General features: G+C 35.7%; 1 protein-coding gene across 1 annotated transcript; it reads left to right on the top strand.

Annotated features, from left to right (window-relative positions):
* The first annotated feature begins 1901 nt into the window (after positions 1 to 1901).
* Rpt5 (26S proteasome regulatory subunit Rpt5) lies at positions 1902 to 26907 on the top strand. The gene is made up of 9 exons (XM_083131776.1): positions 1902 to 1965; positions 5341 to 5547; positions 7838 to 7945; positions 13639 to 13839; positions 14562 to 14664; positions 17774 to 17953; positions 23133 to 23239; positions 24373 to 24600; positions 26471 to 26907. The coding sequence occupies exons 1-9, from the start codon at positions 1918 to 1920 to the stop codon at positions 26579 to 26581; spliced, it is 1293 nt and encodes a 430-aa protein (XP_082987902.1). The 5' UTR covers positions 1902 to 1917; the 3' UTR covers positions 26582 to 26907.
* Positions 26908 to 27823: the final 916 nt, after the last annotated feature.

The following is a 27823-nucleotide window of genomic DNA, read 5'->3' as shown; positions in this document are numbered from 1 at the left end:
TTTGTGTATAATAATTACAACGCCAGTTTAGAAAGTTTTTTTTTGTATTTATAATGATAAGCCTTTGCGTACGTTGTTAATTCTATATTTTTCTAGAGCCACAGATCATCAAATTGCCCTCCCAAACCGAGATGGATGTTTATAAATTGAGACGAGACTGTCAATGAGACATTTACAAATAAACACGAGACAGACATTTACAACTCTCAACGAGAACGAGACCAAGACTGCCGTCTCTCGTCTCGATAGGATCCTTAGTGGTGAAGTTGTGAACCAACCAATTAATGCGTTAGAGGTAACGAGATGAGGCGGCTTTTTTCGCAGTACCAAATTCAAAATAATTATATCGTACCATTTCAGTATGGGATATTGTTATACACATGGGCGTATATATAGTTCACGGGGGAAGGGATGGATCAACTTTTGGTATGATTAGGGTTGCTTTATTTCGAAAGTGAAAATCGAGGACACTGCTGGTCGGAAGCTTGTTGAGGAGCAGGGGGGGGGGGGGAAGGTGCTGGACACGACAAAGTTGTGTGTATGTAGCCACACTACTTATTAGTATTGATACTTTTCTGTTCATCTTGTGTCACTACGTTTATAAGAACCAAATTTCTTTAATATGATTCGAGGGGGGAAAATTTCTTATCGCAGAAATTCCGAAACTATCAGGAAATTGCAGATATTGGTCTGCAGTCCCATCTGGTGTGTGGAATTACGAAATTTCCTTCCCATCCGTATCCCGTCCTATACGTCTCTAATTTAAGAGAATGAAATAAGTCCGAAGGAATTTTTCATGAACAAGCGGATAGAACAAGGAAACTGGTAATTTTAGTGAACCAAAAAAAGAGAGTTGTTGGACCCGTTGATTCCCCCTTAAATACGCCCATGGTTATACACATTATTTCCTTGTAATAATTATACATAAACTAAGTATAGATATGTACTGTGCAACTAATGTAATCTTCTCAGTGTATTTTCTATTATCTGCACAAAAATATTTGATCATAATTTGCGCAACAGAAATGGAACACAAACTGAAATTGCTTCATGGAAAAGAAAGTTAAATAGGCTTTATAAATAAAGTGAAGAATGTGAAAATTCCTATTTTGCACTACATAGGTTACGGTAAATATAGATAAATATAAGTTTAAAAAATATTTTTGAGTGTCTGGTCAGCAACCAATTTTATAAGCAATATTTTTCGCATGGCCTGAGAACACACACGCAGCTGAACCCTTTCATTTATCTTGCACGTGAGCAGCACGGATATTTCATAAAAGAATGATCATTACAAAGCATAGCTTTCCTTTCTCCTATCGCTCCTTCTTCCATTATTTAAATCGGGACAGATTTGTAAAACTGCTGCACGTATTCGCTCACCGTGGGCTACCCATCCGGAACTGGACGCTCGAAGCAGACGACAAACGAGCTCTCCCTAAGGAGTGACGTAGTAACATGGCGGCGGCGTGTTTTCAGCGCAACGCTAGCCTCGCAACTTTGGAAGTCTCGTTTCTGCCTTAAACTGGACGCAGAGAAACGCGAGAACTTGCAGGGGTCATTTTTCCAGGGTGTAGTTTTTAAAATTCTTGTAAAAAAAATTGAGTGGAAATGTCCATTACTTAAGGTGAAAATGGTGTGTATAATTCGTGATTTCCAGAGCTGTAGGTCTAGAAACATTTACGTTAACGGCCACTCAAACGCCAGTCGACGAGAAGAGGAGCTAACAGCATTTCGTTAAGCTCAAGAATTGTAGTAACTTCTAATTATTTGCCCTTTACTTGCACATTGAAAATCTGGGCCGCAGTGATTTATTTCAATCGAAAACTTTGGCTAAAGACTACTTAGTGGTGGATACGACGTAATGTTACGAATCAGGAACGAAGAAAGAAAAAGAAGAAGATTATTTCTTGCAAAATGGCAGCCGGTACTTTGGAAGATAAGTCAATCTGGGAAGATGGGGAGGTAAAGTGTTACCAATGTATTTTCTAGAACCGAAAACCTAACATTTCATAATTTTGACGTTTTATTTATGCAATATAAAAATGTAAATTTAATTTTAAAAAGATACGCATTCATGTTTCATCTTGTCTCTCTATGGGGAAACAATGAATAGGCAAATTGGAGTGTGTCATAGTCAGTTCCACATGAACTATTTTGAAGAACATTTAGAATTAATTATAAACATGTTAAAAAATACAGTGTACAATGATTAGTTCGGAATTTAACCATCCTCATTTTGGCCTTAGAAACTCCCATCCTTTATAGTAAAAAGTTCCAAAAAATTGGCAAATAACTAAGTGTGTGTGTGTGCATGCATGTGTCATTAACTGACAGCTTCTAATAAAACAAAGATTCGATCAATGTGAAAATTCAGTACGAGAGAGGAATTTGTGAAGAGTAAGAAATAATATTTAAATGAACTGATACTATATGGTTTGTTTGCTGCCCTTAAGAAACAACACCTGAATACATTTATCTCTGAAAATCATACTGAATAGATAAAGAATTTTGGAAAGTATTAAAAATGAGAAATGTAGAGTGGAAGAAATATTCACATTTTCTTGTAAATTAGCCTTTTGAAAACTTAACAACAACAATAACTAATGTGCATCTTCTTGAAATTGATCTAGGACACTATGTATTTATTTTTTACAACAATTTAATATCAATTCACCAACTATATGGATTTGACAGGCAAGTAATTTAACATTGTGTTTGTGCACTTTTACGTATATGCTCTTGAAGTCATTATTGGGCTCAAGTTCCTTTTGTTTTATTGTGATTTCATCAGGCTACGTATGCATTTTTTACATATTTCGATTTATGTCTGTTAACACATACTGCAAAGTTTTAACGATTACTTATTATGTTATTCCTTGACACTGGTTTATCAGGGTCCATGTCGAAATCTTACACCCTCGATTTCACAGGTGATTTTTTTTCTTTTAATAAAGATGCTACGGTAAATGTTTACTATCCTTCGGACACCTGTGGGGCTATGCGTCAATGGTTCGTGGGGCTATGCGAGAATGGTGTGTGGGGCTACGAATATTTTTTTCGAAACCAATTTTTAACTATTGTAACCTATACCTAACCTAACCTTACCGGAAATGGTTCGTGGGGCTATGTACGAAATCTGTCCGAAGGATAGTAAACAAGTACCAATGCTACTAATTGTGAATAATAAAATTCTGGAGCGCGGAAATAAGTATTTACGACTGTACAACCATTTGAAGTTGCGAGGTGGTTGCTGTGTTGAAATTTCCCACCGATTCCGGGCTCCGCTCCTGGGGTAATTAACCTACCGCTACAACGGCCTCACCTTTCTATATAGAGTCCCTTTTGAAGGTATGTTAGAAACTAGCTGGAGCCACCTGCCCCCAATACTATTTTTCGCACCAACACATTTAGGTACCAAAGAAATAAGGCTGAAATTAAACTTCAAAAGGTAACTTACCTCTTTATCTCAAGTGCAGGCTGAATTGCGGGTCGAAGTTAATTTGAAAGTCCAAAAGATAAGTTGGTTTTATGTCAAAAGTTTTTGTTGTCCTTTTCCACAGAATAGTATCCTCCCCTGTCTGTACCATCATAGAAATAAGAAGTTGCAAATTATCCCATCCCACAAGTCATTCTGAAAATACAACCCTCCGCCACATGCCGAAAACTGTGCTGATTAGTTTCAGAAAGGTTCCAATTTACTTCTACATTCATTCCCACTAGTTTATGAGATTTAACTATGCTTCTATAATGCGTTGTCCATGGAACAGCTCATGCAGCTCTAGTCATCCAGCATTCTTGCGAAAGTTAATTTTTCTATTTTTTTTTTCCAACAGGAATAACTTCTTTTCGAAATCCAAATGGTGCTCATTACTTTAAGGAATGTTCACATTTCTTGCAACAATGATTGCCAAAATTCTTCAATAATTATTCTTTCTGTTAGGACAATTTGAAAATATCATAAAACAATTGGAACCATTACTCATTATTATTCCACATATTCGTGATTTCAGTGGTGGATCCATCACAGCCCACCACACGTAGTGCTGATGAAAATGATGGATTTTTGGAATTGTTGGTAATTGTAGTCTGCTATAATGGCATCTGACATGAGAACGCTCAAAGTTGTGTGATTGTATGTCTTCTTGCAGGATATGCATATTCTGTCATGCTTTGTTTAGTCTAATCACCATCCATTATATTTGTCGTGATTAGCTTTTTAAAAAATAGTTTTAGAGTAGTGGCCTTTAATATTTAAATACAATAACATTTATTTATTTTTGTTCAATGTATCATGCATTTTTTCAGTTTCGATTTATTTATGTTATCAAAGTTAAGTAACTTGAGGAGGAAACAGAAAAACAATGGAAAAGGCATACATGATGTAAATTTTGCTTTGTAGGAGTGTTATTTGCCTTTTTGGGCAATAAACTCCTCTGCTTTTGCGTGCTTTTATGTGACCTGAAGCTCTAGTCATGTAGCAGAAGCTTCGGCCCAAGTTCCTTTTGTTTTATTGCAATTTCATCATGCTACGAATGCAATTGTTACATGGTTCGATTTCGATGTATGTCTGTTAACACACACTGCGGAGTTTTAGCGATTACTTAAAATTTTGTTCAATATATGCTTTCGTGGTTAGGTTAGGTTCCCTTAGCATTAACATAAAGTCCCTAAATGCATTATTCTAAGGTTCTGATTTACTTCTACATTCATTCCCATGCTTCTACGATATTTACTGTCGCTTGTCGGCAGAGAATATTTTGTCCATGAGAAGTGCGTAAGGTAATTTCAACATAAATAACTTTTTCGAGTCCAAACAGTTCTCATTACTTTAAGGAAGGTTCAAATTTCGTGTGACAATGATTTCCAAATTCTACCGTTACCGTGATGTGACAGACGATAACATCAAAGTGATGCTTTCCTCACTGGAATGCAATATAATTTCAAATATGCAGATTACAAGCCATGTTTTCACATGTTCAAGACTATGTATAAAGGTGAAACTAAAGTGTAACAAACAGTCTTCAAATACTCCTAATTTTTCCCAAACTCCATGTGCCATGCTGTGTATGCACATGCCTTCGGGTTTTACCATTTGTTTACTCATGCATTTTATTTTAAGCCTTTGATTGCAATTTTCTTTTGGATGTGAAGACAAAATCTTCCTCTGCATTAATGTTATGTGATGCAGTTATGACAAACAACAATTATAATTGTTTTTAGGATCTTGGGTATGATCAGATGCCCTGTTAGCAAGGGTGAATTGTTTCCTTATTTACTAAATCTGTGTCATTCTTTTATAGTATAATATTCTGAAAGGTGATATTTTTCTCATTGTAGGAGGCTTTAGCAGAGGAAGTACTTCGAATGTCAACTGATGAAATTGTCAGCAGAACACGATTGCTCGACAATGAAATCAAAATTATGAAGAGTGAAGTCATGAGGATATCTCATGAACTTCAGGCACAAAATGAGAAAATTAAGGAGAATAATGAAAAAATAAAAGTGAACAAAACTTTACCGTACTTGGTCTCCAATGTTATTGAGGTATGTAAGTGAAGTTACCTCATATCTTACCAACCTATCCAACAATATCTGCTACACTAATTTTTTTTTTTAAAAAAAAGAAGAGGATTGTTTTACATAATTGTGTACAAATAATGAAAACATTGTCCTATTATCAATGAAAAAATGTGTGATGGGAATGGTGGAGGCCAGATAATAATCTTAATTTTCTTCCATTTCTGGGTACATAGTGGACATTATAAAGCACAAGTTTTCTTTAATGTAACTAGAGTTAAACCTTGAAGTTAGTATCTTATTCAGTGTTAACATTATTATTCACCTAATTCCTCCATCAAAAAGCTTTCTTAGTGTTTAAAAATCTAAACACAAAAAAGAAAAAATAGAGGAAGAAATGAATGTACTCTGTGAGCACATTTGCAGTGTAGTTTTGGAATTTCTTCTTCGTATAGCTTTTTTAATAGTAAAAATGAATTATATCGATTAACTTGTTTCTACCAGAATCATGCAAGTGAACCAAGAAGTACTTCAAATTAACGAGTGATTGTGAAGACAGAACTCAGGAACATTTTGTATTGGCATATCTTGGTGAACGCAAACGATTTTATCCACTTTTCTGGAACATTCTGAGAAGGTATTTTGTTGAGTCATGCTCTTGTGTTTTTCATTGTGAAAGAATTACAGGAAATGATTATACTTCCTAATTCCCAAACACACCCGTATGTATACTTTACAATAGCGATATAACTTAAAATCCTGAAAATAGTAGTAAATTAGAAAGCGAGATAGTGGATTAATTAGTTTAAAAACAAACAAGAACTCCCATGTTTCTCCTTCATAAACATAGGAAGATATTCCAACAAGGAATAGTCACGCTATATGATAAGTTTAAATTCTTTCCCGAAAATATATTTATGTTTTAAGTAATTTATATCCTGGCTTTTCAAGAATCTTTATACATAAAAGAAGCTTGGTACATTATTATTATTTTTTAACCCTCCGTTGGTGTATATGTTTCAGAGTAACACAGTTGGTATACGTGTGAGTGTGGCACGCTCATGCATTTCTTGTCTTTTTGGCATTTTTTCGAATATTGTTTTACATTTATCACATTAAAAATAGTTTATAAATATACATATATTGCCTAGCATATATAAATTACATGTTAAAATTTATCTTTATTTATTACATTAATAATAAAATGATAATCCGTTATTGCAATATTACTGATTACCTAATGTGAGAGACAATTTAACACTGAAAAGAACAATTTTTATAATTTTATTTGGAATTTGCTTTTAATGTTAACTAACCTGCACAGCCTTAGTAATAAATTCAATACTTTATTACGTATCGACGGGAGAAGATGTGTATTCTACTTCGTAGTTTTACCCTGCCCAAAACATTGAGTGGAAGAACACTTAAAAATAGGCTCATCTTCACAAGGAGTTTGAGTGTTGCTATCATTTTAGCTTTTCAATAACTCCTCAACAACAGGATCATCTGTGCCTTGAGAATCAAACACGCTGCCTAGGTCTTCTATTTTTGTCATCACTCAGTTCAACAAGCAATACTCAGAACATCCTTTGTGCATTCGTAACGAAAATCAGGTTTCAAAGTTCATTTAGCCAGAAATTATGACAGTAATAAGTGAATTAAGTCAAATGAAATAATTGCTGGAGAATAAAAACAGAAAGCAGTGATACAACCCGAATTCAGTGCACACAGAAATAAAATATGCGTGAAAAAATGGTTATGAGGTTGGTATACATGTGAGTGCGGGGCTTACAAAACACAGACTGCCATGAAAATGACATGTCTGCGCAGACAGAGAACAGTGCCACAACTTATAACTGGCGTCATCTGGTCATAGACATTCCAAAATACAGCTACACAAGACCAGAAGGCGATATCATTATCTGGGCCTGAAAAACTTATAATTATATCCCAAGCTGAGCACCACGCTCACACATATACCAAAGGAGGGTTAAAGTTACTTTTTCACTCACATTGTCCACTAGGAAAAATATAACAAATTTCCACATACAGACTTGAACACACAACCTCTGGCTTGTGAAACCGTATCATTAACCACTCGCTTATCTCCAAAACTGCTGGTTTGCGAAAAAGTAAAATAACCAGTAAGATGTCTAGTTTTGATTGATTAGTTATTCCCAATTCAGAATTATAAAGCAATGCAACACAATTGAAGTAATTTAGTTATCAAAAAGGTGATATTACGTTACATTGCAACTATTGAAGATTTTGGGAATTATAGATTCTTATGTTCTCATTGTGTACTTTATATTTTCAGCTGTTGGATGTTGATCCCCAAGATACTGGGGAAGAAGATGGAGCTGTAGTAGATTTGGATTCACAAAGGAAAGGAAAATGTGCTGTGATTAAAACATCAACCCGACAGGTACGATTTATAATGTTAGGAATTACACATTTTCATTTATCTGCTGATACAAAAGTAGGCTTTCCACCAGATGCGCAACCATGAATTTTTGTATGGGGGGGGTCAAGTACCAGGATAAACGTACCAATAATAATAATAATGCTAATAACGTTATTGTTATTATTGATTTGCTTTATTTTACTTTGCTTATTGCACCATTTTTGCACTAATTTTCGAAGATGGAGATGCGTGATGATATGATGAAATTGATGAATGGACACACACAAACATACATGCCCAAGCCAGGATTCGAACCTGGAACCAACATTATTATTATTACTATTAGTAGCAGTATCAAAGACGTTATTACCCTCATAAATTATGCAAAAGGGGGTCGAAATTTGTGCTGAAGCATTTGTGTTCGAACAAACGATTTGAATTATTTTTTCAACACTTTCAATTTCACATTAATAATGGAAAACAAGCTCACAAACTATTTTTGAAAGACATAAAATACTTGATAAATGCATTCCAAATATAATTATTTTTTTACATTAACATGTATAACTTTCATGCACTATATATGTTTCATGTTATGCAACATGCAACGACGTGGACACTTGTGTACGTATTCAAAGTTTCTTTAATACATGTATATGCAACATATATTATTTAAATACTTTACACAACCAATTCATCCATCTCATAAAAAAACAACAGCAAAAATTACATAAATTGTCTCTCAAATGTGCATGCTCCCTTTCCTCAAAGCAATTGTTCATGCATTTAAAACAAAATCAATTAACACAAGTTTTATTTCTCTGTCTGGTAATTTATAATGCATTACAAAGAACAATGATATATTGCGAGTGAAGCGAGCAAGAACATTTTTGGATCCAATTTGATTTGATTGATTGATTTAATAGGGTGCAAATAATTTCACAGGACGCCAATGCATTCTCTCTTTTACAACTTTTGTGCCTCCCCGATGGTGTAGTGGTAACATTGTCGCCTTGTGATCAAGGGGTCTCGGGTTTGATACCCGGTGGAGGCACATGTGGTTCGGATCCCACTTTAAACTGTAGATTCAGTCCCAATTAGCCTTTCTGTGCGTAAAGTGGACTTAAAACCACAAATCAATCAATGAATTTTACAACTTATTTTCACTTAGATCGTTTTGGCATCCAGGGCCGACTCCCGCCGCCGTCTAGGTACGGATCTGAACTTGATAAGACCAAGAAAAGCAGGGATTCCGAGCAAGGAAATTTTACGAAAACTTATTTTTATTTGCATAAAATTTGAAGTTGTGGGTAATTGCTCCCTGCAGGTACACTTGGTCGTCAATGTTTGCCCCCCCCCCCCAGAACTCATTTCCATCCACGGTTGGGGGAAGGGGGCACCCGCTGTGGTTGTGCCAGTGCTTCCCACTGACCTGGAAATTCCCGGGCACAATTTTCCACTAAAAGGTGTGTCAATTAGGAACATGCTTAGTGGAGACATTCTTGTCAAGCTCATAAAAAAAGCTGCACCCTGTTGTTAATTTTCAGTCCTCTTTATTGTGAGGGAAGGGAGAATTTGTCATTTGTGGTGTGATATTTTGACCAGGTTACAATTTGGCAGCCTGAACTTGGAGAGCAAAATGCACAGAATTTGGCAATTCTTGGGATGCTCAGTTTGGCAACAGCATTCCATTCTTCAATTGTAAAGCAGAAAGCTCAACAATACAAGCATGTACAAAATTCAGTACTTTTTTTACTTGTTACAAGCATAAATTCCATCTTAAAAAATGTTAATTTTATAAAAAACAGAATTAGTGTTTGCTTTAATTCTTAAATTAAATCGAAGTAATTATTACATAAGAATGTCTAAACTTTATAGAAATTAATAATTAATGTCTCCTCATATTCCATACATCGAAGTACTAAATTTCTTGATTTTAACTATCACTGTGTGTGTGATTCCTGGCTGGGGCATATTATAGCAGTTTACATCCCACCAAGCTCATTTCTTTTTGTATATGTATTAAGTTGGTGCAAAAATAACACTGGGGAACAAAAAAAAAGATTTTATTTTGTGGCATAAAGTTTAATAACAGTTTCACCACAGAAAACATCTGTGATTGCCAATTGTATGATTGGTTCAGTTGAATTGACTCCAGTTATAAAAATAAACACACCGTGGAAAATGTAGGAGGTAAAGTTACTCCACGCTTTTGTCGGTAATATCAAAATTTGATAATGGGCTGAAATTCCCATTAAGAAACTTATTTATTTTCACAGCACAAAAATAACAATCATTAACATGATTTTTTGGTTCACTCCATGTCACGGGCACTCCAAATTTGAGTCCCTTTCGTCTGCCTTGGCCCCAATAACGAAGTGATTCCAAACTATATGTGGGACCCATTTTTTATTGTTGTCCCAGATTTTTGGCAAAATAAGTCTGATACAAATCTCTCACTACATCCGTGATATTTCTTCTCTGTGATGGTAGACAATATATTCCACATATATAGCAAAAAACATTTGGGTTATTGAAACACTTACTATGTGAGGAACTCATATTTCCAATGTATTCACATTAAACGCATTTCGCTTAGTTATACTACAAAATTCAACATTAAGAGATATATAGCCTAGTAATGATTCTTAAGTTGCCTAGCAACAATATACAAATAAGTTAAAGGCATGAATAGATTCAAAAAGCGTAATTGGGTGTACCCTAATGTAGAGTCAGCAAAGCCGCCAATACTGCACAGTGAAAATTTACCTTTACCAGTATGTACCTTTTCGCAAAATATCGACGATGACGTTGAGATATCAGATGAAAGTGCTAGTGACAATAAAAATGAAAGTGATTTTAAATTTCTCAAAAAAATCATTTGAGATTCTAGCATCGCGACTAAGAGAAAAACATTGTCTTCAGCCTGGTGTTACCGCAACATCATATATAACAAGAGAACACAATATTCTTCCTTACTTTAGCGAAGACAATGATCTTGTGTATTGTAACAATATTCCTGAGCTTTGCTGCTGTTAGGTCTATCAACATATCGTCCAGAGGATTGGCGTTTATTTCTGGACAGTTCTAAAAGAAGTTTGAAATTTTTTTGTACTACACAATGGTAATAAACATCCTTCAGTTCCTATCGGACACTCAACAAAGCTTAAGGAAGAATACCAAAACATAAAAATTGTTTTAGAAAAAATTGAATATGCTGAACATAACTTGCTCGTGTGTGTGGATTTGAAGATGGTGAATTTTTTACTAGAACAGCAAAGTGGGTACACAAAACATCGCTGTTTCCTATGTTTGTGAGATAGTCATGCTAGAGAAAAGCATTGGACGATAAAAGTTTGGCCCCCAAGGGAAAATATTACAGTGGGAAAAGCTAATATTTTTCATACTGCTGATAGATAGGGACAAAATCATCCTTCGGCCACTGCATATTAAACTTGGGTTGACTAAACAGTTTGTCAAGGCCTTAGATACAAGTGGTGATTGTTTCAAATATATATGCCACACTTTTCCAGGACTAAGTATTGAAAAATTGAAGGCAGGAATCTTTGACGGACCACAAATTCGTACACTTATAAATTATGCCAATTTTACAACTTACATGTCTTACATTGAATCTGAGGCTTGGCTGAGTTTTGTGTCAGTCATCAAAAACTTTTTGGGGAATCACAGAGCAGAAAACTACCACGATATAGTTGGAAATATGTTGAAAAATTTTGAGAAATTGGGAGCTAATATGAGTGTGAAGATACATTTTCTACATAGCCACATTGACAGATTCCCTGAGAACCTTGGTGATTTTAGTGAAGAACAGGGAGAAAGGTTCCATCAGGATATAAGGATAATGGAAGAAAGGTACCAGGGACGGTGGGATCACCACATGATGGCCGACTACTGTTGGAGCTTACAGAGGGATTGTCCTAAAAAGCAATACAGCAGGAAATCGTATAGAAAACGTTTCACATAGTTTGTTACTTCATTGTGTACATATTTTCTTAATTATTATGATCATAGGCCTATATAAATTTATTTTTATAATAATGATTGTAATCACAAAAAGAAATATTAAATTGTTGTTGGAAGTTCATTTATATGTATGTCTTATGTTTCCGCCATTTTGGTTTAGTTGCATTTATTTCATAAATTAGAGCCAATTCAGGAAATATATTATTATATCATTATTCAGCAGCATGAAATCACCCTAAATTAGCTCTCAAACACTGTGCCGCAATTTCACTGTTCCCCAGTGTAATTGTTTTTTTGGTATTATATACTATTGTGTTCCTTTTGTAATTACCTTTTATTTTGAGGCTGGCAAATGGAAGATGCAAGAAAGCAAATTTGATAAATTTTATTGTATGAATTGAAAGTGGGATGTAATGCAACATAGAGTGCTCACAATATCAAGTGAGCATTTATGCAGGGACCGCCAATGAACAGTTCAGCATTAAGTACCAAAAATTTCATCCTTGAGATGAGAGAAGGTGAGGATGATTATGGGAGTCCTTCTGCAATTGACAACGACCAGTCGAGGGCTATTATTGAAGCTATTCCATGCAAAACTGTTGACCACTCAACAGTTGTTCCACTTTTGCATCAAACTGGAATATAAGAAAAGCATGTTAAAAAATGTTGCGCAAACTTAACAAAATCTGCTCTGTGCTTTCTTTGTGCAACAAAAATTATCAATTTCCTGATCATATTGTGACATGACAAAAATGTATGACAACAGGGTATACTGCTCAATGGCTGGACTGAAGTGAAGCACCGAAAAATACTTCCCAAAACCAAAGATCTATCAAAAGAAGCTTATGGTCACTGTTTAGTGGTCTGCAAGTGGAGTCATCTACCACTTCTTGATCCTTAGTGGAACCATCACAGCAGAAAAGTATTGCCCAAAAATTTGACAAAATGCAACAATTACTGCAACATTTAATTCCTCCACTGGTCATTTGGAAAGGTCCAATACTTCTCCATGATAATTCATGACCAAATGTCTTGGAAATGACCCTGTTGAAAGTGAACTGTGAAACTCTACCTCTCCAGCTTACATGCCATACGTATCTCCAACTGTCTACTACTCTTTCAAGCATTTCAACAGTTTTGTGAAAGAAGGTTTTCGATAACCAAGCAGCAGTTCAATTCTATACCACTGGAATAAACAGGCTTGTTTCTTGCTGGCAAAAGTACATAGATTCTTATGGTTCTTGCTTCAATTAATAAATAAATGGTAACATTATTGCTTGGTAAACAAGGTAATCTTCAGTACCCAGTGGAGGCACATAACAGTTCAGATCCCACTTTAATAAGATGTAGCTCCAGTTCCAATTAGGTTTTCCGTGCATAAAAACAAACACAATCGATTCAATTAATATACTGTATTTTATTCTAAGCTGAGATGTACTACTTTCAAGCTGATGATTAAAAACTGCAATAATTTTTTCACCAACCTAATATATTATGTCTTCAAAACAATTTCTCATTTTAAAAAAGGTGATATTTCATGCTACATGTCTCCAATATCATAAAAACAACCAAGACAGGGCAACAACATATACTTTTGCCTGCTTTGTAGTCCCACCAACAAAACAAGGGTACATGTTGTGACTTTGTCTTATTTACTTCTAGTTTTTTTTTTTTTTAATTGTCATGTTAACAGTTATATTAAGTTAAAACTCCTTTGAATTTTTGAACAGACCTATTTCCTTCCTGTCATTGGATTGGTGGATCCAGAGAAGCTGAAGCCTGGAGATCTGGTTGGAGTGAACAAGGACTCTTACCTTATTCTTGAAACCCTCCCACCTGAATATGATGCACGAGTGAAGGCAATGGAAGTTGACGAAAGACCCACTGAACAGTATTCTGATATAGGTGGCTTAGACAAGCAGATTCAAGAGGTAAGTGTATGAAGATTCTTCAAGGATCGCGTCTAGATTTTCGAATTGCAATCCTGCTTGCTACATACGAACATGGGAGTCACTGTCTCCTCCAGTTAGTAAGGTGTCTCATTGCTATATGAGAGACCTGGTTTGAATCCTGGGATGAGAGGTCTCAGGTGGGAATTTTCCCTACAATGTCCCTGCATAGGATGGCTCTGTGGTTCACCCAGCCTCTTAATTATTGGGTGGGTGGGGGTGGTGGGTATAGACAGTTGGTGCTTGGTTCTGATCAGATCATGTCCACCATGGCCAAGGTCGAGAATGTGTGGGGCCCTATTCCCCATCCTTCAGTAATGGCATGCTACAATGCACGTTGGATAGCTTTTAATTTTTATTTTTAAATAAAGAGAATTCCATTCATGTTCTTTACACTAGTATAATGAAAGAAATAGGATGAATAGTAGTTGTTTTGTGTGTGTGTGTATGCAGGGGAAGAGCCATATTTTTTCTTCAAAATAAACTTACATTTCTTAGTATTGCTAGTTGATCACGTATGCACGTCTAGTGTCATTCCAAAAATTGGACTTGTCAAAATTAACTTGAATTTGAAGTTTCACTTAATTGTAATAACGAATTTTAAATCCACTGATTTATAGATCATGTGAATTTATATTTATTGCTACAATGTGTTAATGTATAGATTGTATCTAATTTTTGCTTTCTTGTTTTCACCCATATAGCTTATAGAAGCTGTTGTGTTACCCATGACTCACAAAGAAAGGTTTGAAAATCTTGGTATCCAGCCACCAAAGGGTGTATTGTTATATGGTCCTCCAGGCACAGGTATGTATGTTGTGCACTAATTGCTAGAGGCATGCTTATTTTGTTTTCGACGACAACACGAAATGTGAAATAACAATATTTAGAGTTTATTTACCGACACGACATTTTCTGAAGTTTGTATTATCCTGTGAGTTATTCAATTCACGGAAAATTGATTAATCCTGCTGCAAATATTTTAGAAGCAAAAGGGAAGCACCTGATCACCGAGAATGTTCAAATAAACATACTGGTTCATTTTCATGGTCACCTGAATGAGTGGGTCCAGTTCATAGTAAGAAAAACATGCCAAAACATCACAGAACCACCCCCTGCATGAACGACACTCTCCACACACTGCGGATGACATGCCTCATTTGACCGTCGGTGCACTCGACACCTAGCATCATTTGAAAAGAGGCAAAATCGTGATTTATCAGACCACATTACACGCCTCCAATCTGCCACTGTCCAAGTTGTGAGCAAAGGCCTCTTTCAAGGTACCAGACTCCATATGTCCATGGCATGAAGTTCTCATCACAATGTTCGTTCGGAAATTGATTGGGATGGATGGATGGGAGGATTTCATTCACTGACTGCAACAATTCCTGTCTGCTTTGAAACCCATTGTCATTCACAAGACGTGACACTCTTCTCCGGTCCCTCTGGGTTAGAATATTTTTCCGACCACAGTTCTCACGCCGTGTTTCATTGCAACCAATGGTACACCATTCCTTGTACACACGTTGGACAGTTCGCATCGATACCCCAACAAATCCGGCAACTTCACTCACTGTGTGACCATGGTCATGCCCAAACACGATAGTCCCTTTTTGCCACTCCGTCACATCCCTGGCTTTGCCCATCTTGACAAACTATTCCCGTACTTGACAATGTCTTCCACACTTAACGTTACTGCTATAGTCACAGCAAAAATCCAGACACAATGCACCATGCAACGCCAACTGTAGGGGCATCAGGAAAGCACCTTGCTTTTGTGCAGGGGTAACTAATTTGTTGTCCGGTAAGCTTATGTGCTTCTAGTAATTGCTATTTATGTAATGCATCCTGGTATTTTGTTTTTTATGTACCTTTTTAACAAAATTTAATTGCCTCCCATTCTTGTGTTGGCAGAAAAGCAAAATGAACAAAAAAAAATGGTCAATTTTAAAAGTATAAAATCACATGCTGTGTGTCTAGTCATATATGGAACTAAGAATAGAGGCTGATTTATTTACTGAATTTATAAGGAGATTACTTTCACATGTGCATTATTGCAACACAGCACTAGTATGATTTTTTTTAGCTTTCTGACTTCTAACTTTTTAGGCTACTGATAAGAAAAGCTGAAAAAAAAAGTGCCCTTACACACTGGACATACCCATGTGTCTCCTTGTCCATGTTAACTATAAGTATCTCAGATATATAAAGACAAATTTTGGTGGACTAATAGACTACAAAATAGTAGCACAAAATATGATAAATTTATGACAATGACGAATACAGACCGGATTTTAAAGGGAATTCCTATTTTTATTTTTCAACATGCATCATATAATAAATAATAACAGTGTTGATAATTATCTTTCACCAACAAGATTACATGGTTTTGATTTCCTTTTTTTCCCTTTTTCACCCCACATTCTCTTTTTTAAATAATTTTCCTTTCTTGTCCCTTTATTGACTAGTTTTTCAGCCTACATTCCCTGTTTTCCCTTTTAAAAAAAAATTTGCTTGGTTCCTTTATTGACAAGATACCAAATATTTTTTATGACTGTATTTTCCCTAAAAAAAACATTCAACAATTGTCTTACTTGGTGCAGCTTAGAGGAAACAAACAACAAGCACCTTCTACATTACCTTTCCTCCATGAGTGTTGGGAGCATGTTGCCTCAATTTCTACAACAATGTGATCTGGGCTTAAGCCAGGGGTTCCCAAACTTATTTGTTTCACAGAACCCTCAGTGTTTCAAGATTTTTCCACGGCACCCAAGTCATAATGTGGGCCTATCTAACACTTGCAATGCTCTGTTAGTGTAGTTATGTTGCTTGCCTTAAGTTAAAAAAATAAACATACATTTTAAATTCAGAAATATTTTACGTGTAAAATATACTAAATAAGCACATATTTGGAACAATCATATCATTGATTGAATGTCAGTGAAAATATTGGTACATTTCTAAATTTCAAGATCTACAAAATGCTAATTTAAAGCAACATAATTTACATCAAATTGCCATCCTGTCTGTTCCATGGCATTGTAGCAAAACCGAGAAGAAAAATACCTTTATGCACAAATTGTGTGTGTCCATCCATCCTTGTTAACTATCAGCATCTCAGGTCCAAGAGTATTGCTTCATCAACTTCATCCAATCAACGCTCATCCTCATTGTTGCAATCAATGAAAAGTGTCAGAAATAAAAGCAGTGTAAAATAACAAAAATGCAAATAAAAATATTATAACAAACTATTGTGATCAAGTAAATATAGTAATATGTTTTGTGTTATACTATGTACTGATAAAACATGGTTTGGCTATAAAACTGGCATAAATACAAATATAAGATTTTGTATAATGTGATCAAGTGCTAGAATATTAGAATATAATATGTCGTATTTCAAGTTGGGTAAACTACTTTTCAAAAACAATTAAAGAAGTTTCCATATTGTGTGTTAATTTTAAATGTGAACTGCATTCACAAGTTAAAATAGAGATACAGATCATTAACCTGATGATGGTGGCCAATTGGCAATTGAAGCTTGTAGGTATAGCGTTCCTAGTTTTTACAGTTTGGGAATTTTCATGTGTCGTTGGTTAGATGCCCTAAAACTGCACAAAATGCCAATGTAAAGATTTTTCAAAGAAGATCCAATGTGTGTTTATGCATATGTAAGATAATGGGGTATTTAAAATAATAATAGTCATATTCTTAAGAATTCAGCTTTGTGAGTGTGAGCATATCTCGTTAATATCTGTATCCCTTCATCAGTTGCATGTATTCATCCTGATTGTTGCGGTTAGCCTGAAGAAGCAGGAAAGCAACCGGAAATGTAATTTGTACACTAGTTGTATTTCTTGATAAAATTAGATTTGGAATATTGATTTAATTCAAATTCCTTTTTATTTTTCAGGAAAAACTCTTTTGGCCCGTGCATGTGCAGCACAGACTAAGTCAACTTTTCTGAAGTTAGCTGGGCCACAGTTAGTGCAAATGTTCATTGGAGATGGTGCCAAGCTGGTAAGGGATGCATTTGCGTTGGCAAAAGAAAAGGCCCCAGCCATCATTTTTATTGACGAATTGGATGCTATTGGTAAGTGAATGTTCTGTGAGTCTGCTGAATTATTCATGTTGCTTGTTAGATCTATGAAGTTACATATAATGCAAACTGCAAGCAAGATTTATTAATTCAACATCAGTAAATATTTTTCTTTTTACATATTCCAGTGCTGTGTTTAAAGCAAAGCTGAAGTTTGTTATGAGAAAATGTTAAGAAATTGCCAGGAGACTAGTGTTGAAATAATAAAATAATGTAGTTTTACAACTGTTTAATAGTTTTTCCAGTAAAGTGTCTTCTATCATGTTAGAAAGAATATGTTCTTGCTGGCAGTGGAAGACAAGATTAAAGAATTTTAAAAAAGTCTACAAACACAATACAAAGTATTAGAAAATTTTAATTTGAAATTTGAAGTCTTTTTGCTCATGTGGGATAATCAGCAACTTAAAAAGGGAAACGGTTTACCAATACATAACCAAAAATATATAATTAATAAATGAAAAAAAAAGGGTTTTCTGAAGTATATGTCTATATTGACTTATAGTGGTATCATTATCAGAAAGTATTGTTTAGAATTTATTCCCCTTACACTGACCAATAATTTTTTTTTTGTATTCTGATAGACCTGCTAAGTGCTGTCTGACACTCACTGGATATTATCAAAATTATAAACTTTTTACATATCTTACATCAGTAAGGTGTAAAACAAAGGATTTTTATATTTGAACGGCAACTCTTTTCATATTTTGATGTTAATCTTTCAATGTTTAAAGTAAGTATATAGTAGGAATTGGACAGATTAACACATTTGGGTCTGGCCTCATAATACAGCATTTTTACCTCTGCGGTTTTTGGTTGTTTTTCAAAAAATCATAGAAAATATATTTTTAATTTGTTTTTATTTACCACACATTTCTTAAATCTACAAAACTTCCTCTTTTCAGTGAACAAAAATTTGTTATATTTTCTTTTCATTTTCAGACATTTTTGAATATTTTTTTCAGCAATGTTTTGTGGGGAAAAAAGGTACAACATTGTAACAAATGTTAATATAGAGATATTTAAGTTCATAATCTGGAAATTTCAATAATTAACAATGCAAAAACTACATAAACTATCAATACATCTTTTGAATCTTGCATAGAAATACTTCTTATGTGCACATAACAAAAAAATAATTACAAATTACAGGTAATTAGCTTTTGTATGAAAAAGTTCGAAACATTGATGTTTGACCTTGAATATCTTCACCCGCTGTGATCAGTAGCACTTCCCCTACTTGGATGATGAACTCTTCCAGAGACATATTATGATTTTCCCTGTTTACTTTCTTACAAATTACATACGCATTCACCACTGACCTAATGAACAAATGAAAAAACATATTTTTCCACCATTTCAATGATTTTCATTTGAAAGGATAGTAGCTCACAAGTTGATCATTCCGATCAACTCCAGTCTTATTCGGATTATAATCCAATACAGCATCTGGCTTTATTTTCTGCTCTTGACCTCCCTTACATTTTACCGACACTTCTGAAACAGTAGTTCCATGTTTTGTGCTAAGTATCAATACATCGCGAGTGTCCCTCCATTGGCAGGACATGAGTTCATTACTGTGATAGAAACTCATTTCTCCCTTTTTTAGCTTAATTTCCTTCAGTTTTTTTGGACAAATGTTTTCTGTTTCCTTGTATTGTTCCCACAGCAAGAGTCTCCTTTTTCCAAAGATATGAATGCACTAATGGACTTGAATAATACCTATCCATGTATACTGTGTGACCCTTGCCATAGTAAGGAGCAAGAAGGCAGTCAAAGAGTGCAATTATTGAATTATTCAAGTCTTCTTTGCCAGTGTAAGTTTCGAACCCCAATACGTTACCAGAGTGAGACTCAGTCAGAGTATACATTTTCATTCCATATTTTTCCGGTTTGTGCTTTTCATGTAGACCCGAAATCGTATTCTACCCCTAAATGGACAAATACCTTCATCAATGGTCGGATTTTCTGTAGGAGAAAGTGAGCCTTTGAAAGTTTGTGACAGAAAATCAACATACGGCCTCAATTTGAACAATGGATCATGGTTTGGCTCTTTCTACGGAATATAATAATCATTGTTATTTAGGTGTAATATAGCCAGAATAGAGCGAAATCTATCCCTGGACATAACTTTAGCAGCAAATGTTGAATGAAGAAAAGCCCTTTGGCTTCAGTATTTCTTGATGTTACTTTTATGCAGCACACACATATATAATATTATAGCAAAAAATTTGTAAATTTAATTGATAACCACAGACTTCCATTTCCACCACAAACTGTTTTTCTTCAATTTATTAGTTCTCTTGAGTTTTGAAATACTACTATTAGCATACCTGTTCGTTTCTGTCTTGATGTACTTCACCATATTTTCATCAAAGAAAATTGAGAAACAATCCATTGGAGAACTGTTGCAATCTACAGGAACAGTCACTCTTGCATCCTCTTGAAAAACAGGTCTTTGTGGGTGACCTTCTAAACGAATATTGGACCACTCGATATCCCTCAACTGGAATGGCCTCTCTGGTATACTTGAATTTGGCTGCAGGACAGGACCAGACAATGTATCAGTTGATTCTGCGTCATCTGTAAAAATTAAACAAATAAATAAATCAAATAAATTTTCATTTTACATACACTATACAAAATAATAAATGGAAAAACTAAAAATACATCAGTGCATGTAGGAGAATCAAGCAAGAAGCAAGATGAATAGACCCAAAAAAATTACCTCTTCGTTCATTCATAAAATACTAGAGTTTGCAACACTGTTTATATTGTCAACAATGAATTATTACGAATATAACCTACCTTCCAAATTTCCAAATTCATCTGCATCATCAAAATCGTCACTAACTTCGAACTCTGAGGCGGAATCCTCATGCAGAATTTCCTCTATGCGGTCTGGATCTAACGACGCCATTCTAAACAACGCAACCTACAACAAACGGTCGCAGATGTGAGATAAAAATAGCACATGAGTCACCTAGCGGTCGGAATTTCAACAAAGAGGCTTGAATGAACACGCACATGAGACAAAGTACAAATATAGCCCGTAGTTCAATCGGCAAAGCGATTGCATACCGCAGGACGGGCTATGCCATCAGATCAGAAAATAGGACACTACACTGGTCATATTCATGTGTCATATCTGTATCTCGGTGTGTACTAGAGCTATCAAGATAAATAAAGTGGTACATAAATTAACATGATCAACCTGTTTGACCATGAGATACAATAATCGAGGTAAAGTGATTTGTTAATAACATTAGAAACTAATATTTCTGAAGGTCTATAATTTTCTAAAGGCAAAGATCTTGCCAGTAGAAATTTATTGGACATAATTTTTTAATGCCCCTTCTGTCTGTGTATTCAGAAAAATAATTTCATTAGATCTTAATGTTTTTCTGAACCAAGAAATGATTTAAAAAAAATCAAACTACCCTTGGTAGCTTGCCATGTATTTTCAAATGTGGAAAGTAGCTCCACTCCGTGACATAGGTAGTTTGTTGATTTCTGACCTGAGGGAAATTTTTGTAGATATATGTAAGTAGTAATTTTTATTTTGTTTAATTTTCAGAGTGGCAGAAAAACAATGTATTTTTTAATAAAAAAAATACATTGCGGATGGTATCCCTCTTAGCTAGCAAAATTTTCGCCAAGCATTCTCCCAGCTGTCTCATTATCTCAGTATTAAACCATAGGAGCATCTCCCCAGCTAACCCAAGGCTCAACCAAACATCCCCCCAGCTAACTTTTTTCCACCTCAGCCACTGGGCTACACCATGTCATTGCCAAACAGTTTATTAAAAATACTTGTACGAGGGTGTAAACAAACTAATCACCAAACTTATCACCTTCAAAGTACTCTCCATGACACTTAATACATTTGTCCAATCTGTGATTCCATTCTTGGAAACATTTTTAAACTTGTCTGTTGGGATTGCTGACAGCTCCTTCCTCGTTTTTTCTTCACCTCTTCTATGTCGTCAAATCGCTGTCCCTTCATATCCCTCTTCATTTGGGGAAACAAAAAAAGTCACATGAAGCAAGGTCAGGTGAGTAAGGGCTGAGTCATGCTGTTTTTTGCCAAAAACTTGCGCTCTGAGATGGCTGTGTGCGCAAGTGCATTGTTGTGGTGGAAACATCAGTCCCCCGTCTGCCACAAATCAGGCCTTTTTTGTCGCACACTGTTATGCAATGTTTTCAGAACCTCTAAATAGAAAGCTTGATTGATGTGGTGGAAGGAACTCTGAATGCACCATCCCCCTCACATCCAAAAAACAAGTGAGCATCGTCTTGATGTTTGATTTCACTTGATGAGCTTTTTTAGGGCGAGGTGATGGGCGTCTTCCACTGGCTTGATTGGTGTTTGGTTTCGGGGTCTTAAGAATAGCAACATGTCTCGTCACCAGTAATGACCTTGGAAAAAAAAAAAAAAAAAAAGTCTGGCTCTTCTTTCAAAGCACGGCATGTTTCCATTCGACACACTTTTTGCTGGTCACTCAGATTTCGAGGCACAAATTTCGCATCGACCCTTCTCATTCCCAAATCTTCCGTTACAATTTCCTGAACCGAGCTCCAAGATAGTCCAGATAATGTCCCCAGCTCCTCAATGGCCCATCTTCTTTGAGCACAAGTTCATGACTTTTGTTGACATTTTCGTCCGTTCTGGAAGTTGACGGACGTCCAGAACGAGGTTTGTCATCAATCGACGTGTCACCTTTTTTGAAGCGAGAAAACCACTCGTACACTTGAGTTTTCCCCACAGCGCTGTCCTTATAAGCTGTGTTCAACATCACAACAGTTTCTGCAGCATTTTTCTCGAGCAGGGACAAAACTTCACAGCCACACGCTGTTCTCTTACATCAGCCATCACAAAAAACGAGGTGCGAGCGAAACTGCTTTTACAAAAAAATCACCGTGACCAGAGACAACCTTTCCCAGCGAAGCCACTGGGTGCACTGAACTCACAATGAGTTGCTCGACGCTTGCCTAGCGGGAAAAATTCGTACTACGGAAGCTCCGCCCAGCGCAGTGCTATTCAGTTGTTTTTTTTTTGGTACCCCCTCGTACATTAAGTGAATTAGTTAGGAACTGGGTTTTCTCACTTTTAGAAACTAATTTGCACACTGTACTTGAAATAAATATGATTATTAATGTTCAATTGCCATTTCAGGTACTAAACGGTTTGATTCAGAGAAAGCTGGAGACAGAGAAGTACAGAGAACAATGTTAGAGCTATTGAATCAGCTGGATGGATTCAGTTCCAATACTGATATTAAGGTAAGATGCAAAGTTCATCTCAACACTTTATCTTCAAACCAGAACAGTTTTTTTCTAAATCACAAATAATTTAATTTGTTTTTGAAGATGGTTCGAAAAATGTTATACTGTACCAAAACCATCATGGCCCAGACGTGATGTTTATAATAGTAGTGAAGGGCTTGATAAGAGTACACATTCACCATGCAAATTACAGCACATGGAATTTTATGCGATTCCCGGGAACTGATAATGATGTGTTCATTATTCTAGTCGTAATTCCACACTGAAAAACAAATTTGTAATATTTGTTTTGTGAAATTAGCAACACTGCACATTCAGGATTTGTAGAAACATGCTTCTTATTTGTATTTATACTAGGCTGCATGCAGTTAATTTGGGTAAATAGATGTTGAGATGGTGGTTGACTTGTAGCATAATCAACCCACTCTTTGGTACATTCCTTGAAAAATTGCATTGGTAGTAGAGAAATAGGTAGGGAGAGAAATGAGTTCCATGGAAGATTACACCTACATAGTCATAGTGGATCTGTTTCTACAAAAACGTTCGTGTACAAGCGCTCGTGCCCTTCCCCCCCTCCCACACCCCTACCTACCTACCTATGAGACAAGGTGTCACCTTCAAAAGGAAGATGCTGCTTTGTAAGGGAAAGATTAAAGATGAAAGCATTGGTGTTTTGTACATTGAGCAAGTTGTTAGAAGAAACAGACCTACAATTAAATGAAGATATCCAAACATTGCTGTATCTGTAGGCCTGTTTTTAACATCTGTTATCTGTCATTTCTTACTGTCTGTATTTATCCTTTATTCTCATGAATAGCGAATGGCTGAATGAATTGACACCAGCTAATAAACATTAAAAAGTTGTAAGCCACCTTCATCAATCACACACACTATACTCATATTTTTATTACTTATATGTGTATCAACAGTAAAGGAACACTTGAAGTGATTTTGTGTTGTTTTTCTGTGGTCCTATGTATTTATCTACTATATTTATTGAGGAGAGGTGCATGCAGATTGTGGCAGCGGAGGGGAGCCACAACATCAAAAAGTTTGAAAACCCCTGCCCTTGAGGTAATGCTAGTGAAAAACACACAGCACCATAAACTGAAGTTGTCATCATTTTCCAGGTGATAGCAGCAACTAACAGGGTAGATATCCTGGATCCTGCTCTCCTTCGTTCTGGTAGATTGGACAGGAAAATAGAATTTCCTCATCCTAATGAAGAAGCCAGAGCAAGAATCATGCAGATCCACTCGAGAAAGATGAACATAAACCCAGATGTGAATTTCGAGGAACTCTCACGGTCTACAGATGACTTCAATGGTGCTCAGTGCAAGGCTGTTTGTGTTGAAGCGGTAAGTTTAAAGGCTGTTGCCTTCAGTAAAGACACAATTGGGTGAACATGGGAGTATTAAAGAGATATTTTCAGAATAATCAGCTAGGTGAGTTCTTGAAATGCATCCAAGCTTTGGAGACCTAATATCACTTTCATCAGGCTTTACCAGAATTACACTGGTTGATATTGAGAACATCTGTCCAGTGTTTGTGACCAGGAAAAGATGTGTTTTAATTTGGGCTGAGCCAATAGGGTTTGATATCAGCTGATACTTAATGATATTTAGGTCACCTCCAGCTACGGGGGTCACAGATTCAATATGCGATAGATTGAATTACTTAATTTTGAATTCTACTTTTAATTGTGTATCTACTCTCAGTTAGCCAGTGCTAGTTATTCCCTATTAGCCAATTGTTGCAAATACTGGGTGGAACATAGGTGTACATTTCATCTAAAGGTTGTCACCTGATATGTTTTACACTTATGAAATGTGAATAAAATATTAAAATGAAAAATAGCAGAGATGTTAACACATTATGGTTAAAATTTCATGTGTCAGCATTATTGTTCTTATTTTTGTGACCAATCAATTTTGACAATCCACTGCTTTGTGTACAGGATATCTGCTTTTTGCTATTTGGTAGTGCTGGGGGGGGAGAGGTGGAGTGCTGGGATATGTCCTCTGTTGTGCCATGCTGTTCAGTGCCTTGTGGTTTGTTCCTATTTGGTTGGATGTGAAGAGATTTGTGGCTTGTGTGATTTTCTTCTTCCTGTCCGGGATCCAGGAGAAATGGGCACTAAACTTGGACACTGGACAAGTACTTCCCACCAAGCACCCTGCACTCTGAAATATCCCAAGCAAGGAAGCAAGCCACAAAACACCCTGCCCGTTTCTGTATAGGCAAGAACCACACTGCAGTGAGCAATATTGCACAGCCTCCAACCTCCCCACACACCACACCACAAAACAGTAAAAACCACAAATCTGACAACTGTGTGTAAACAATGCTATAATGTGACATCAGTTCCATCCCAGATACTATAACCTACAAAGGATGAAGGCACTGGATTTTGAAATTGATTGCTTGCAAGAATAAGGAGAGCTAAACAGAAGCTAAAGATTTTCACCATGCTCTTCTAATAAAATATTTACAAAATATAATTTGGATTGCATAAGAACAAAGAAAACAACACTGAGAGCTCTTTTCAAATTATTGTGAGATTTGTAGAGCTACATGTTTATGGTGAATAAAGGATCTAGATTTTGGTACAAACTTAGCAGTTTTCGGGATTAAATGCAGTGTATAAAGTGGTATGTCAGTGTTAAAATGGTAAATTTAACCCCGAATTTAGTTTCAAAACTACACTTATTACACAAAATAAACATTTCCCTTCTAATAGTAAATTTATGTAGTTATCAGAGCATTCGGTTTATTCCTGTGTAATGGAGTCCACTTTTGCTTCTGAAATATTAACAGCAGAATTGATCAATTTGCTTGCAGATAATTCACACTTCAGAAAGTGTCACATCGGTAAATAAACTATAAATTTCATGTTTAAGGGTTTATTTCACATTTTGCAGTTCATTTCGTATCATTTCTTGACAAAACATGATGGGAAAATAAACCTTATACCTTTCAGAAACCTGTAAAATGAACATTACAGTGCATTAATTTTACATTTCGTGTTTGGCAAAAACAAAATATACATGCCTCTCTAGTGATTTGTTACTATTAAATGTTTATTATACTGAAATGAGGAAATCACATATCCATGAAGCTGGTCTTTAAAAAGTTCTATTTATTTTCCCAAGATGCTCAGTATAATAATTTACTACGTTGTTTTTCTTTCCATGAAACACAAATTAAATTTTTGTTTTTACATTGCAGGGTATGATTGCTCTCAGGAGAGGAGCTGCTGCTGTAACCCATGAAGATTTCATGGATGCTATTCTCGAAGTGCAAGCAAAGAAGAAGGCCAATTTGAACTATTATGCATAGAAGTGCATCATTGTGTGCTTGTTGGTGAAACTGTAGTAGACTTTCTAACATATGTGTATGTGTGTGTGCGTGTGAAAGTTGTTAATTTGCAGTGTGATCATGAGATACTGAAGAGAGTGGTATAGAAAACTGATGGTGATGAGTTTTATATTTACTTGCAACAGAATTTGCTTTTCTTCCATTATATTGTTATCCACTGGATAGTGGATTTTTGGTCCATAAAAATATATTTTTTTTAAAGTGGACTATCTGCCGTGCACAACCTCTAACTACATATGTGTGTGTTTTTCTGTTGGATCTTTATTAAATTATTCACCAGTAATCGCATTTTTAATTCATCCTTTTCTTGTTGTAATGCCCTTTTTGGTTACTTCTTCCTCAGGTTGCATACGAGGTGGGTCTTCTCTCACCATCCAGCAATCTTTGTGGCACTAGTTGATATCTCTTCCTCTTTCATTTATTTGGTAGGGGTATGGTAGTTATTTCTTTAGCCATGGGTGGGAGTTTTGGCGCAGTGCTGGCAGGTTCTCGATTTTGTCTTGTTTGGTGACATGATTGTTGTCCTTTTTGTACACTTGTGTTCAGATAAAGTGGCACATTCTCCAATTGTATAAAGAGTGCCACTTTATGTAAACAGGAGTGTACATCAGCGAGAGATGCATCCTGGGAACATTAAAAGTTTGGGCTTGACTTTTTAAACTGGTAGGCGAGTTTGCATTTTGTTGTTAATTGCAAGGGAATTATTTTTTATTTAGTGTGCAAAAGTTTGTTTTGTTTCCAGGATGGTCAATATCGTGTATTATTTTGTCTAATCTCTCCAGGGTTTTGCCTGCTTGTATAGTCACTTTTCTTTTCCAATTTTATCATTCTCATCGATGAGGTGGCAGGTGAGACTTGTCCTCCTTCCAAGTTGGTGGTTTGATTTATGTTTTCTTCTGGGGCAGACGTTGTGATGAAGTTTCTATGTGAGCTGTAAAGAACTCTGGATTTTTTACTATTACCAATCTCTTGAAGAAACTTTACAGCAGTTGCGATTTGCAAAGAGGGGTGTATTTCTATTCGATGGACAATCTCTGGAAGCTGCAGGAAAGAAATAGTGTGTAGTGTATCCATTTATTGCTTGGTATGAAGTCCTTCGTAAGGATCCAGTTATACACTTACTACTTGTTAATAAATAGTTGCTAATTTTGCCACACACAACTAAACAAATAATATGACTGGTTTGTACCCTAGAAAGAATTG

Source organism: Lepisma saccharinum, chromosome 11, assembly GCF_977018435.1.
Source record: "Lepisma saccharinum chromosome 11, izLepSacc3.1, whole genome shotgun sequence".
Taxonomy (NCBI): Eukaryota; Metazoa; Arthropoda; class Insecta; order Zygentoma; family Lepismatidae; genus Lepisma; species Lepisma saccharinum.
This window is presented reverse-complemented; position numbering and strand designations above follow the sequence as displayed.